Source organism: Uloborus diversus, chromosome 6, assembly GCF_026930045.1.
Source record: "Uloborus diversus isolate 005 chromosome 6, Udiv.v.3.1, whole genome shotgun sequence".
Taxonomy (NCBI): domain Eukaryota; kingdom Metazoa; phylum Arthropoda; class Arachnida; order Araneae; family Uloboridae; genus Uloborus; species Uloborus diversus.
The window spans coordinates 100,834,294-100,847,732 of NC_072736.1; the positions used below are offsets into that span (position 1 = coordinate 100,834,294).

Consider the following 13,439-nt stretch of genomic DNA (forward strand, 5'->3'; position numbering starts at 1 on the left):
GCTTTTTAAATCCATCTTTCTCATTTTATTTTAATTTCTTAAAAGTATTTTAATACCTATCGTCATTGTTTGGAGGGGAAATTTTGCATGATGATTTTTTTTTCTTTTATTTATGCCTGATCGTTGAATATACGTCACTTGACACAACTTTTGTTTTCAAAATAGACCAGGCAAAGCCGGGCAACGCAGCTAGTTATATACGTAGTAGGGTCAAAAAGTTCCCGGAATAGTCGCTTACAGTCAAGTATTTGTTCGCTGGAAGGGAAATTTGTGTTTGGGAGGTTGGCATCACCGCTAGTAAAGGTCATATGAGGTTCAATAGGCAGATGTTGTTAGTCTCGTGCGTGCGGTGTATTAATATTGTAGTCTCTGATTTCTCTTTCGTCGAATTGTGTAATGTCGTCATTAGAGCAACGTGGCAATATTAAATTCTGTGTGTTGCTGGAGAAATCACCCTCAGAGACTCTTGAGATGCTGAGAAAAGCATACGGAAACTCTGCGATGAAGAAATCGGCAGTTTACGAGTGGCACAAGCGTTTCCTTGGCGGTCGCACAACAATTGAAGATAATGTTCGGACTGGGCGGCCTTCCACTTCCACTACAGATGACAATGTTGAGCGCGTTCGAAAACTTGTGCATGCGGACAAGCGAACAAACATCGATACTATTGCCTCCGAACTTGGTATTTCACATGGGAGTGTTCACAGCATTCTTCATAATGACTTGAACATGCATCGTGTTTGCTTACACATGGTTCCGAAAATGTTATCCCCTGAGCAAAAGGAAATGAGAGTGACCATGTCCAGGGACTTGATTGAAATGGCAGATGCAGACGACAGCTTCCTGCGCAAAATTATAACAGGTGATGAGACTTGGCGCTTTCTTTACGACTCTCAGACGAAACGGCAGTCTGCTGAATGGAAGTCAAAAAGTTTACCCAGAAAACAAAAATTTCGCTTGGGCAGAAGCCGGGGTAAAGTAATGTTGGAGGTATTTTTTGATTACCGTGGCTTGATTCATTATGAATTTATTCCTGAAGGGAGAACAGTAAATAAAGAAATGTACAGAGAGATCTTAAAACGGTTACGAGATTCAATTCGACGAAAAAGACCTGCAGATGGGCAGATTATGATTGGTTTTTGTTGCATGACAATGCCCCTTCACATCGCTCTCTATTGGTGAAACAGAACTTAGCTAAGAACAATGTTACCACTCTGGAACACCCACCATATTCTCCCGATCTTGCACCACCAGATTTTTACCTGTTTCCACGGCTGAAATTAGCATTGAAGGGACGTCGTTTTGCTAATTCATCGGAGGTGATTGAAAATGCGACGAAGCAGCTGAAAGAACTTTCAAAAACCGGCTTTCAGGAGTGTTTCCAACAATTGTACGAACGCTGGAATAAGTGTGTGGATGCAGGAGGAGAGTATTTTGAAGGAAAATAATGTAAGAATGTAATATATATTTTCAATTAAATTGTATTAACCAATTCCGGGAACTTTTTTACCCTACCTCGTATAAAGGGCTACTTCTGTCCGGATGTCCGGGGTAAACTTCAAAACTACTGGACGGATTTTAACCATTTTTTCACCATAGATAGCTACATTATCAGGGAACAACTTAAGCTATAATTTATTGCTAAAAAACTTATTTAAAAAAGTTATGTTGGAAAACAGGAAATTTCGTGTAATTTCCCCATGTTATGATTAAACATAGAGTAAAGAAATATACATAGAGAGGCCCCGTCTATGGTAAAAAGGAGATGAAATTGAAGCCGGAATTATGGGATACAGCGGTGCAATGAAAGTGGGGTTATGATAACATGATCGCTCCGTGAGTATAGTTTTCACCAATCTCGCAAAGCGACCATATAAAGTAGCTGGCGGATTGGTTTGCATTTTAATTCATGTTTTACAGCAATTTCAAAAACGTGCTTCATAAACTTGCAACGATATCTAACTTTAAATTAACAACCAATTTAGATTTATTAATGGAATGTTCTGAATAAAGATGTATCGTAAAATACTTAGGAAGAAGCTAAGGATCTTGGGATACAGCGGTGCAACTTCCGGCTTCAATTTCTTAGTATAGCTGGGCCTCTCTATGTAATTTCTTTACTCTATGTGATTAAATATAAAACCCATTGTTACAAAAATTCGTTGCCTGACAACAGCAATATTAAAAGTAATCATAATGAAAATTTTGAGTCAAGGCTTCTCCGGAGCAAACATGAGTTGAAAGTCATTTAAACATTTGGAAACTCTACTTTTCGCACCCTGAGGGAAACATATAGAGAGCTTTTTTTTTCTTTTTGTGTGTGTGTGTGTACTATTTAATTAAATGAAGCAAACGCACGGATTTTTTAGTGATCTTTGTTTTTGTTAGTTCATGTTTTGGAAATTCTACAAATTTTTATATGCTTAAATTTGTGCGTTCGTTTCTAAGTTTATATTCGTTGGTTCTTTATGCTTATTGCTATTTTACTTTTATGGTTAAGGAAGAAGCTCGATTTTTTATTACGTCAAAGCGGTGTGTTTTGAGTTCTTTCAGTTAAAACAGAAAACGAAAGAAAATAGCGATTGTTTCATACAATTATTACTGACCCAGGCAACGCCGGGTATTTTTGCTAGTTCTAAATAAAACCCTGCAGATTTTTCAAAATATTGACTGATCTTCTTTTTGAAATGGGTTAAGAAACGAAAAGACAGAGAAATAATATGCCACAAAAGTCATCGTACACTCAATATTTTCGAATAAATTCATAGTTAAATTATCATATGTCGTTTTATTATTACTTTTGCATTGTGTTGACCCTTAAAAGTCATTTGGCTTCAATTTTTTGTTTATTTCTTCCTTAATATTGTGCTTATTACTTTAAAATGGCTGGTATTCGTAAAAAAACCTCAAATACCATTCAAAGTTTGAATTTTTTCCTCACAGTAGCGGTAAATCGGTTTGAAATGTCTGTAAATTAGTTAATTTACTCTATTCTATAGTAAAGTGCTTGATAAAATGCTTTAAAGGAAAGAATCAGACCGAAAACAAGGTAAGAAAACGTCAACCGGCAAAGTTGACAAAGCGTGATCGGATATTTACAGTAAAAAAAGTTATGAAAAATACACATTTGACTGCTATAAAAGTTTCTGCAGAGTAAAATGAAAATTTTTACATTCAATTTTCACCTCAAATTCTTCGCCAAATTCTCTGATTAGCTGAGTTAAATGGGACCTTTTCCCACAGAATTTTTCTTGGCCTTGCGAAAAACAGAAAGCTTAAGCTTTTGGTCACAAAGTCAATGATAAATATGCTCAAAACATTTTGGAAATGCGTCTTACTTACAGATAAAAATGAATTCAACATTTTTGGTTAAATTGTTGTATAATTATAAATAGAAGAAAAAATTAGGAACTTAATCTTAAGAACTTAGTTAGACCAGTTAATCAGGACGGTGAAGGAGTTCTTATGTGACGGTGCATGTCAGTATCAGGACTCGGAAGTTTGTAATTTTTTCATGAAAAAATGAATCATGCTGTTCATTTAAATATTTTAAAAACCAATTTCAAACTCTTAGCCAAAAATTTGGTTATTGGAAACAACTTTGTTTTTATCAAGATAATAAGAAGCAAACGATTTTCAACGTTTGTGTCTAGTGCCCCAAAAATTGTCCTAAAGTTTAGAAAATACCCCTTCAATATCTTAATTAGAACTTAATATAACATATTTAGATATATCTGGAGGCTAAATTACGAAAATATGACTTTGAAACAAAAATAAAGCTAGAAACAGCAAGACTCGAAGTGTGGTTGAACACTTACTCAGAAATTACACAAAAAAAAAAAAAAAAAAAAAGAAGGAAGAATAAAGAATGAAATCTATTCCCAGATGTTTAAAAGGTGTTGTTGATACTGCGTGATATTCTACTAAACAATAACTTGATAAAAAGTTAGATTATTCGATAATATATAGACATTTTTTAAAGTGTACGAAGACTTTTGGGGCATTCCAAGATATTTTTGACATTTATGTAGAGTCCGTAACATGACCTTTTTTGCCATAACTTTTTAATTTACTGTTTGATTAGCATATTATTTTATTTTGATCTTTTCCTACCAACACACCAGCTCAAATTAAAATAATTTGCAAATCAAACTAAATTAAAAAGTTATGGCAAAAAAGGTCATGTTACGGACTCTACATAAATGTCAAAAATACCTTGGAATGCCCCTTTTGTGAGACAAAATTTCCGACACTTTTTGGTTTTTGATTATAAAAAATTAAGTTTTAGTTTTAAAAAAAAATGTTCATGTAGTTTTGTTAAAAATTGAGCATAGATCTTAGAATTAAATACGTATTCCGAAACATTAATTCTAACCTATGGATGGGGTCCTATTTCATCGAAAGTCGTAGGTGTACGAACAACTTCTGGGAGCCACTATATATGTTTTGTAGCTGAAATTTTGTGCACAAATATCTTTTATCTTTATTGTGGTTTTAGTATTAAATAACGTTTAAATTTTATTATTTTGATGTCAAACCTTTGTTTAAGGTTCAAAATACTGTTTAAATCAATATTTGTCATATATTAACCAACATGAAAATTTAATATCAAATTTATGACCTGAACAAAGTACATTTTACAAATTCTATAGGAAAAATTGAAAGCTTTGAAGTACATACAACATAACAAAGAAATGTCTTCCTCTGCTGTGAGTTTGTTGAAGCAACCTGTTGGTAAAGATTTACATGTTAATGAGTTACACATCAAAATAATCAGAGGATTGAACTTAAGTTCAAGACAAAAAGGTAGGTAAATAAGTGAGTAAAAAAAGAAAAAAATGTGGGATTCCCTTCATTATATGTTATACATTATGCTTGATGTATTTCTCCTGCATCAACTACTTTTCTAATTTTTTCTTTTGGTCTCATAGTATCATTATATCATATTAAATTATGTAGCTGAAATCTTTATGAACTATTAAAAAGAAAAATGTTCTTTAAATTGTTTGTATACTTTCTTATGAACAATCAAACAAGTTTCTAAGGTGCCTACTATCTTGCTCGAAAAGAGTACACTATATAGTTTTTTCTTAATTTGGACTGTGCTTGTACTTTAGAAAATAATTGACTTGAAGTATTCTTCCATCCCACTTTAATAAAAATTGATTGCAATCATTGTGAATGAAAAGTTTAAAATTTGAATACAGGCATCCCTCGTATAACATGGTACTTCTACAGCACTGTTTCGATATTACACGGTACAAAACTTTAATACATTACTACACAGTTTTGATGTAACACAAATTTTAAAAGAAAGAATTCATTTTTTGTTCAATACATGGTTAAAAAATGTATGATAATGACTGTAATAAATTTTTACTTTGTTTTTATGGAACTTTTACTAAAAATTGTCGGTCTCGGGCTCAAAAGTTTGGTTTCCCCGTATAACACTAATTTTCAACTTTTAAATACATACTTGATTTTTCTCATCAGTGTTCTAAAAGCAAAAAGGTGAATATTATTTTGTTTCCAATGCAAGGTAGAAAATAACATTAGGATTAAATATAAGCTAAATTTGGCAACCGATAAATGAAAATGTAGTCGAAACAGAATATGAAATAAAATAAATGGAACGGTTCTATTTATTTTATTTTTAATTTTGTCTTGTTGTTGTTGCTTGAACTTTATTGCTACAGAAAAGCGCAGATATTTTTTTCTTATAGAATGCGTTTTGTTCTCAGTACAAAAAGAATGGATTAAGTTTCTTCTTGTACATAAGTTTTAATTTAAGGTATGTAAAATGAATAAGTTTTATTGTTTATAACAAATCTTATTTTTAAATCAGTGGGGGTTTGTACCTTATGAATTCGTTTTGATATAACATGGTACACATTCCTTGATTTACATTATTTCAAGGTTTCGTATAACACGGTTTCGATATAACATGGAACATGGTTTCAATATAACAAGGTACACATTGACGTGATTTATGATATGTATATGTGATGTGATTAATTAGGTTAAAAAATTACTAAAAAAAACTATTTATAAAAAAGTCTCATATAACACGGTTTCACTACTACACAGAACAAATTAACCATGTTATGAGAGATACACACCTGTATTTGACATTTGAGCTAACAGTTTTCTACTTTATCTCTGGGTAAAGAAATCCTTACTCATGCATTGTGACCAGAAGCAGTTTCTTCACTGACCAAACTTTGTGCTCATTTTTTCATCAGCTTTTTCTGTATTTGTTTCAGTTAATAGGAAAAACAAAACTTTTAATATTTGTCTGCATAGTTTTTGTCTTTTTGCTGCTATTTACTACTAGCAGTTCAGGCACGGCGTTGCCCGTGCTAAGAATTTAAAGGAAGTCCAATGAATAAAAAATCCACAATCCCTTCTGATGAGAAATGATCATTTTTCTTCAACTAAAATGCGTACACACATTTTCAAAAACCCATTACAGTCTTTAGAATTCAAAACTATTTGCCAAAACACATAAAAAGATGAACATGAGCTTTACAACTCAAAATAATCCTACAACTGTATAGTTCATCGCTTAACGCGCCAAGCAACTACGCTACCGTAACCCTGCCCTTTAACAAGTGAAATGTTTTTTTTTTCTGCAATTTAAAACGTTTTGCCAAATAAACAGTACAATAATAGAAACGTTATAAAGAACAATCACAATTGAATAATACGACAAATCGAATTATTCTCTTAGATAAGTAACTATCTTCAACTATAAGAACAAAAACAAACCTTGTAGAAATAAGGAAAACAAAACCCAATAGGAAAATCCTATAAAATCAAATTATGTACCTCTGAATATCGAAAAAAAAAAGAAAAAACGCATTCTCAAAAATCAGTTTGCTGACTACAACAGTCGCACAATAGCTTAGCTATCAACACTGTCGGCCAGCATCCTCTCGAGTTAACTTACCCCGCCATCTATTAGGAATTCATAGAACTAAGCTTACCCCGCTATCTATTAGGAATTCATAGAACGGAACAATTAATTAAACATTTAATTTGCAATTACAAATATTTCAGGAGCGCGGTCAAACGGGATAAAAAGTATCCAATGTCTGTTTCCTTGTTCTAAGCTACTTCCCCATCAATTTTCAACTAAATCGGTTCTGCCGTTCTTGAGTTATAAATAGTGTAACTAACATGACTTTCTTTTATGTATATAGTAGATATTGTTAAATTCTTCACTTAATATGCAATATTTACCAGCATTTTGTATTAACTGTTTACTCTTTAGATATACAACCATCAACATTTTGTGCTTACAAGTTTTATGATCTTCCTGATCAGTATACTGTGGTCATACCAGCTTCAAATAATCCTGAGTTTTCTGATCATCGAACATTTTCTCTATACCTTGACCATCCTTTTGAGAAGTACATACGAACTGAAGTAAGCAATAAGTGCATTCTATTCTTCTGAACTCATTATTCTTTGTCTAATTACAGTTAGCTTTTCTTCGAATTTTGTACGATTATTTCTTGTGCAAGTTCAAAATTTGCTGTTCTTTAATTTTCTATGAGATAAAAATGAATGCAACATACAGAGTTCCTCTATTCAATACTCTGATTATTTTTTCTAGTCCTTTTTCAAGATGCTTCTTCATTTTTTTCTATTATGTGAAACATTTGACTCTTTTTCAGTTCTATCCTCCTATGCAGGGTTCACTGTAAAATGGGGGATTATGCAATTTCCACAACTTTTTCCAAAATCCCACATCCCATAAAAATCCCTTTGTGTGCTGTTCCCGCTGATCTACATTATACTTTTGCGAAATTTCTCATCCAAGGCTTTTCTATTTTTCAAATTTCTTTTGAGAAGGCAGCCATTATAAATAGAGTGGTTTACAACAATTTTCAACTGCCATCTTATTATTAGTGAACATAAGAATCTAGGAATTTTGCCTCGAAGAAATAGAAATAAAAGATTGAAAATAGCTTTATTCTTTGGGTTTACTGAATGCTGAAAAACTTTTTGGAACTTTATACATATTTTCAAACCATTTTGTGTTGAAGCTGTGCTTTCAATGGCAAAATCGAATATTTTTGACTATTTTTTCTTTTTTTTGGAGGAACTGCTTCATTTTTCTATAACAATTGAGAGTACTTCATTGGCACACCATTTAGTAAATGATTGATTAAAAAAAAAATCTTGCCTATCTAGGCGGAGACTAAGAGATTTTAATGTTTCTGAAGAGATTTTAATGTTAATGTAAAAATTAGTCGATATCTCTAAAATAATTAGCAGCTCGTTTATCCTAGCAAACAAATGGTGTCCCAACAAACAAATGAAATCATTGGAACGTCATAAGGTGGCAAAGTTGGGCAGAATTTTAAAATTGAGGCTAAAATTACTATAGTTAAACCTATAGTGTTAATAGGTTAAAGTAATACTGAAGTAGCTCTTCTATGTTCTATGCACAAATGACGTCCATGCTTTCACACAGGAGGGTGTTCGACTTTGTTGAGTTAGGGGAATTATGAGTTAGTGACATGGGGAGAGGGAAGGGATAACAAGAAATGTGACATCATGCATTTTTTTATGACAATATGCTAATAAAAAAGAAGTGTAATGTGTGACAAGGGGAGGGAAGGTGTAAGGTGAAGCTGACACTTTGTGGCAAAGGGGGATCAAAAATGTTGAAGAAAGTTGGACAGCATTTATGGCTAGCCTCTTACTCAAATTTTGTTGCATTCAAATATTTTTGCATTTATTTAACACTAGCCGTACCTGCACAGCTTTGCCCATAGTAGAAAATTATAAGGTCATTTGGTTCGCCTGTATATTTACAAACATTGGATGATGAATTTCTCACCAATTTGCTCGCCCATATTATGGTAATTCGCTCATCCACGTTACGATAATTTACTCATCCATTCTATGATAATTTGCTCAAAAATTAAAATAGAAAAAAATATCGAATTTTTGAAAAATCGCTTTAAGGTGTTCACCCTCATCATGCTACAAACTCATTTTGTACCAAATTTAATGAAAATCGACTGAACGGTTTAGGCGCCATGCACGTCACAGAGATCTGGACAGATATTCTGACAGACAAACTTTGAGCTTTATTATTAGTAAAAAAATAATTTGAAGTTATAAAGTTGGATCCCATGGTAAAGAATATTTTGACACTTGAGATTTAGGCCCAATTGCCATGTTTCAAATAATTATCTTTTCACTCTGGCAAGATCAGAAAAAAATTAGTGCCCAGGATATATTGTTCTGCGCATGCTATTGAACCTGTGCCTGAGTTCGGATTGCAAAGCAGTTTGAATGGAACTGCTTTCTGTTCTCTGGGATTACTGAACAGTAGCGAGCCCCCTAGGTTGTTGATTAAAGAATGCTTCAGTTGTACACGGTATTTAAATTTGCATCTAACCTATTTTGCCAGTTAGAAAGTTCATGCTCTTTTAAAACTTGCATATTATGTTCAACTGATAATGGTAATTTTTATCTATTAGAACTTATTCATCTATGTTTTTGATGATAATGAACCAGATATCACATCATATATAGGAAGAGCAGAAGTACCACTTCATCCTTTGTCCCAAAATCAGCCAATCAAAGGACTATTCCAGTTAAAAAAAGTAAGGACTACACTCACTTTTAATTAAAGGTCAATAATAATTTTAATGCATGAGTTAAAAAAAATATGCAGTGATAAAATATATTTGTATATTGATAAAAATATAGTTACGTAAAATTTATATAGTTGATGATGAAGGCAACCAACTTCCGAGATGTCAAAAATGATTAGCTTATGTTGGAGCATTAGAACTTTTTACTATTCCCAGCTATCAATACCATCATATTACAATTCATTATCTTAATTTGTTATTGGAAGAACTGATACAGGGGGCTGAAAACTGATGTAAATATGTAATGCCATCATGTTCCTACAAAAAAAAAAAAAAAAGAAAAGAAAAAAAAAACATAAATTTATATTTGCAGTTAATCATACCTTTATCTTTCGTATGATAAACCTACAAAATTTTGTAATGTTATAAATTTTGTAAAAACTTTTTTGTTCATTTCAGAATAAAGATCTTGATTGTGGTTCCATTGAAATTTTAATATATTGGCAGTATGATTACACCCCTTTTTCATCAGAAAATGTTCATTTCATTCCACAGGTATGACATAATTAAATCTTTCTTATTTAAGCTGAGGATAGATTTTCTTAATTAACTTTTTTTGCTGAAATATCAATGTTTTCAGTTGTAAATAAATTAACCACAACATTTTCTAGCTCTCCATATCACTTTTTACTATTTAATGTATCAATAAAAACTTACTTTCAAACTTTTTGTAAATTGAATTCAAATTCAGAGTCTTCTTGATTTTTTGAACCAGAAATTTCCTCTTGTAGCTTTTATTTGCAGTTGTAGAGATTTTAACCTCATCATTCCCGCCATACATGCAGATAAAAGTTCTCATATGAATAACATTATTCTAAGAGTTGATTCAAAACAGTTATAAAATTATTAGATTAAATTTTCAATTAGCAAAATTGGAGCTTAACTATTAAATGACTCTGCAAAAGATTTTTAATTGAAAATGTTTTTTTTTTTATTCACTATTATTATTATCATTTTTCATCTAAAGTCTTTTACAAGAACTTGTGGCATGATATCAATGAAAATTTCAATTTGCTCAATTCATGTTATCTTTTTTAGGTATCCATTATTTTGAAAGATGGCATGTGTTTAATTTATCTGAAACACATATGTATTTGAACGAATGGATGATTTTTATTCTGCCTATAAAGCAATAAAGAAGAGTTTGGACAATGATATAAAAATATCTATGAAATTACATTAAAGTAAAATTAATAATTGCTGTAGGCATCTTTTTACAATACAAAAGGTGAAGCTAAGTATTATATCCAGAAACAAAGAGCAACATGCTGTTTTTTTTTTGCTTCCCTTAATTCTTACAGGCAATTAAATGTCTTAAATTGCATTTTAAATCAACAGCTTTTAATCACTTCGAATCATTTCAACATTGAAGGACTAGCGACCTCTAAGCTAGATGGTGGTCTTTTGTATTTTCATCTAATTTGATTATTTTTTTCAATATAAAAATATATTTTTGAAATATTATGTTTAAAAAAATCATTTTAGATGAATCTTTATGTAAAAAAAAACATTATTCATTTTAGCCTCAAAGATCACCATCAAAAAGCATTAAATCATCCAGCTCTGAAGAAGAAATTGTAAGTGGCGTAGATTCTCCTAAACTTTCTCTACCCGTACAGCCACCTGTACCAAAACCACGCAGGAGTGTTCCAAGCAAGCCAATGACTTCTACTCCTTTGATCAAAAAACTTAGTGCATCCTCTTCTTCAGTAAGTTTTTTTTTAAGTATGTGTAAAATGAAAAACAAATCAGATGAATGATGTTTCAAACAATTGAAAAGTGAAAAGAAAAAAAAAATCACAGCCTTTTATCGAGCAATGAAAAGTTGCTTACTCACCTCACCTGATCATTTTTGATTTTCCTATGATCACCTTGACGAGAATAAGTATTGCTTTTTTTGTTTGAATATTTATTTAGCGAGACTAACTTTCGTCATCATGGTTACAAAGGCTCTGCATTCATTCAAGGCAGATTTTACATTAAAATATGGGTTTATTTTGTGTAAAATCATGTTTTTCAGGAAAAACACCTATATACATGAACTTAATAGCAAAACTTCATCTATATATAAATTTGTGGCTGTTTGATAATGGGCACATTGTCACCAACAGCCACAATGAATGGTGCCCACACAGAAGGTAACAAGAAGTGTGACATTTCAATTTAAAAAAAAATATAACTATGTAACATTATATGCCTTGTAACAAAGAGAGGGGAGAGGAGGAAAGGGGGAGGGTTCTAAATGGAGTAACAAAATGATAAGGGGAGGGGAGCAAATGTATTTTTAAAATGTGTGACATTTATGGACAGCCCCTAACCCAGCGATGCTCAACCGGTGGTCCGGCATACCGACACCTGTCTGCAGAAAATTTGACTGGTCCTCAGTGATTTTTGCTCATTCACATTAATATCCTATACAACATCTTTTACATGAACTTTGTGATTGATTTTGTAGTTTTCAGCAAAGTTTTTACTTATGAACAATTTTTATTATAATTGCTTACCTTATTCTTAACATTTAATCATTTTCTGTAACAGTTCTTTAATACACAGTAAAGTTTGTTTATATATTTATTAATTAATTATCTCTACATAGTATAAAATAAAGTTACCAAAAAGCATCTGTGTGTTTGAACTCGCAAAACTTGAGAACTACCCATCCGATTTCACTGAAATTTTCGCAGTTTGTTCCTGTAAGTCCTGAAAAGGTTTGCAGACTGGTTTGAAAAAAAAATTCAATGAATAGTTCTTCTTTTATTCTAATTTAGGCCTAGTTTTCACGTAAATTCCCGAATATTGGGTAGAAGAATTACTTGCATATATTAATATTATATATCATTGGAGTAGAATTTCCTGCATTCTACATAATTTGTTTCAATGCTCTAACCTACTTTCGACAGGAGTTATTCACTTTTTTAGCTTGAATTTGTTTAGGCTTAGCTGAAATTTAGGCACTACTTTCTTCATTAAATCTATCTATAAAAAGTGAAGGAATTGTCCCACAGTTTTCTCTTTGACACCATTGAAAAAAACGACATTTTTTACTCCAGATCTATCTTGACTTTTGGTCAAAAAATTAAGCTTTTATCTCAAAAGGAAAAAAAGTTACAAGCCTTTTTAAATCGGTTTCAAAAAATCTCATGTTCATTCAAATCGTGAACCATTTTCTTTCGCATTTTAATTCCTTAAACTTATTTTATTTTGTGTCTCCGTGGTTACGCTTTTTAAATCCATCTTTCTCAATTTAATTTCTTTAATATAATTTTAATATTTGTAATTATTGTTTGGAGGGTGTAATTTTGCATAAGGTTTTTTTATTTGTTTATTTAAGCCTTATTGTTGAATATACGTCACTTGACACAATTTTTATTTTCAAGGTGGATTGGGCAAAGCCTGGCAACGCAACTAGTTATTTATAAAAGAAGAAAAGCTTCAACGGTTTACAAAATTTTTTTCACAAGTGGTAACGGTCCCCAATTGAAAGGTTTTTTTAACAAAAAAGAAAAAAAAAGGAAAGAAATCTTACCCGTCTGTTAAAAAATTCATATGTTTTTAAGGGTCCGCATATGTAAGTTTTTTTCAATAAATAAATTAATAAACAAAAAATAAATAAATAAATAAAAGAAGAAAAATCATCCGGGACTGTTTTTCCAATCCTCTACCTGGTCCGCGGGCGTGGTCAAAAAAGGTTGAGAAACGCTTCCCTAACCTATTATTGCTTTGTTGCCTATTAGCAGTCTTGGTGTCAACAGAGGGGCAATC

The 13,439-nt window shown here is 31.7% G+C and overlaps 1 protein-coding gene across 1 annotated transcript in view; it reads left to right on the plus strand.

Annotated features, from left to right (window-relative positions):
• The window catches only part of LOC129224888 (protein fantom-like), a 56,410-nt gene that overhangs the window by 18,604 nt on the left and 24,367 nt on the right, over positions 1 to 13,439 (plus strand). The window contains exons 13-17 of the mRNA XM_054859434.1: positions 4,653 to 4,806; positions 7,274 to 7,428; positions 9,501 to 9,626; positions 10,077 to 10,172; positions 11,201 to 11,386. Of these exons, the coding sequence (XP_054715409.1) occupies positions 4,653 to 4,806; positions 7,274 to 7,428; positions 9,501 to 9,626; positions 10,077 to 10,172; positions 11,201 to 11,386 (717 nt within the window). The remainder of the gene's footprint in view (positions 1 to 4,652; positions 4,807 to 7,273; positions 7,429 to 9,500; positions 9,627 to 10,076; positions 10,173 to 11,200; positions 11,387 to 13,439) is intronic.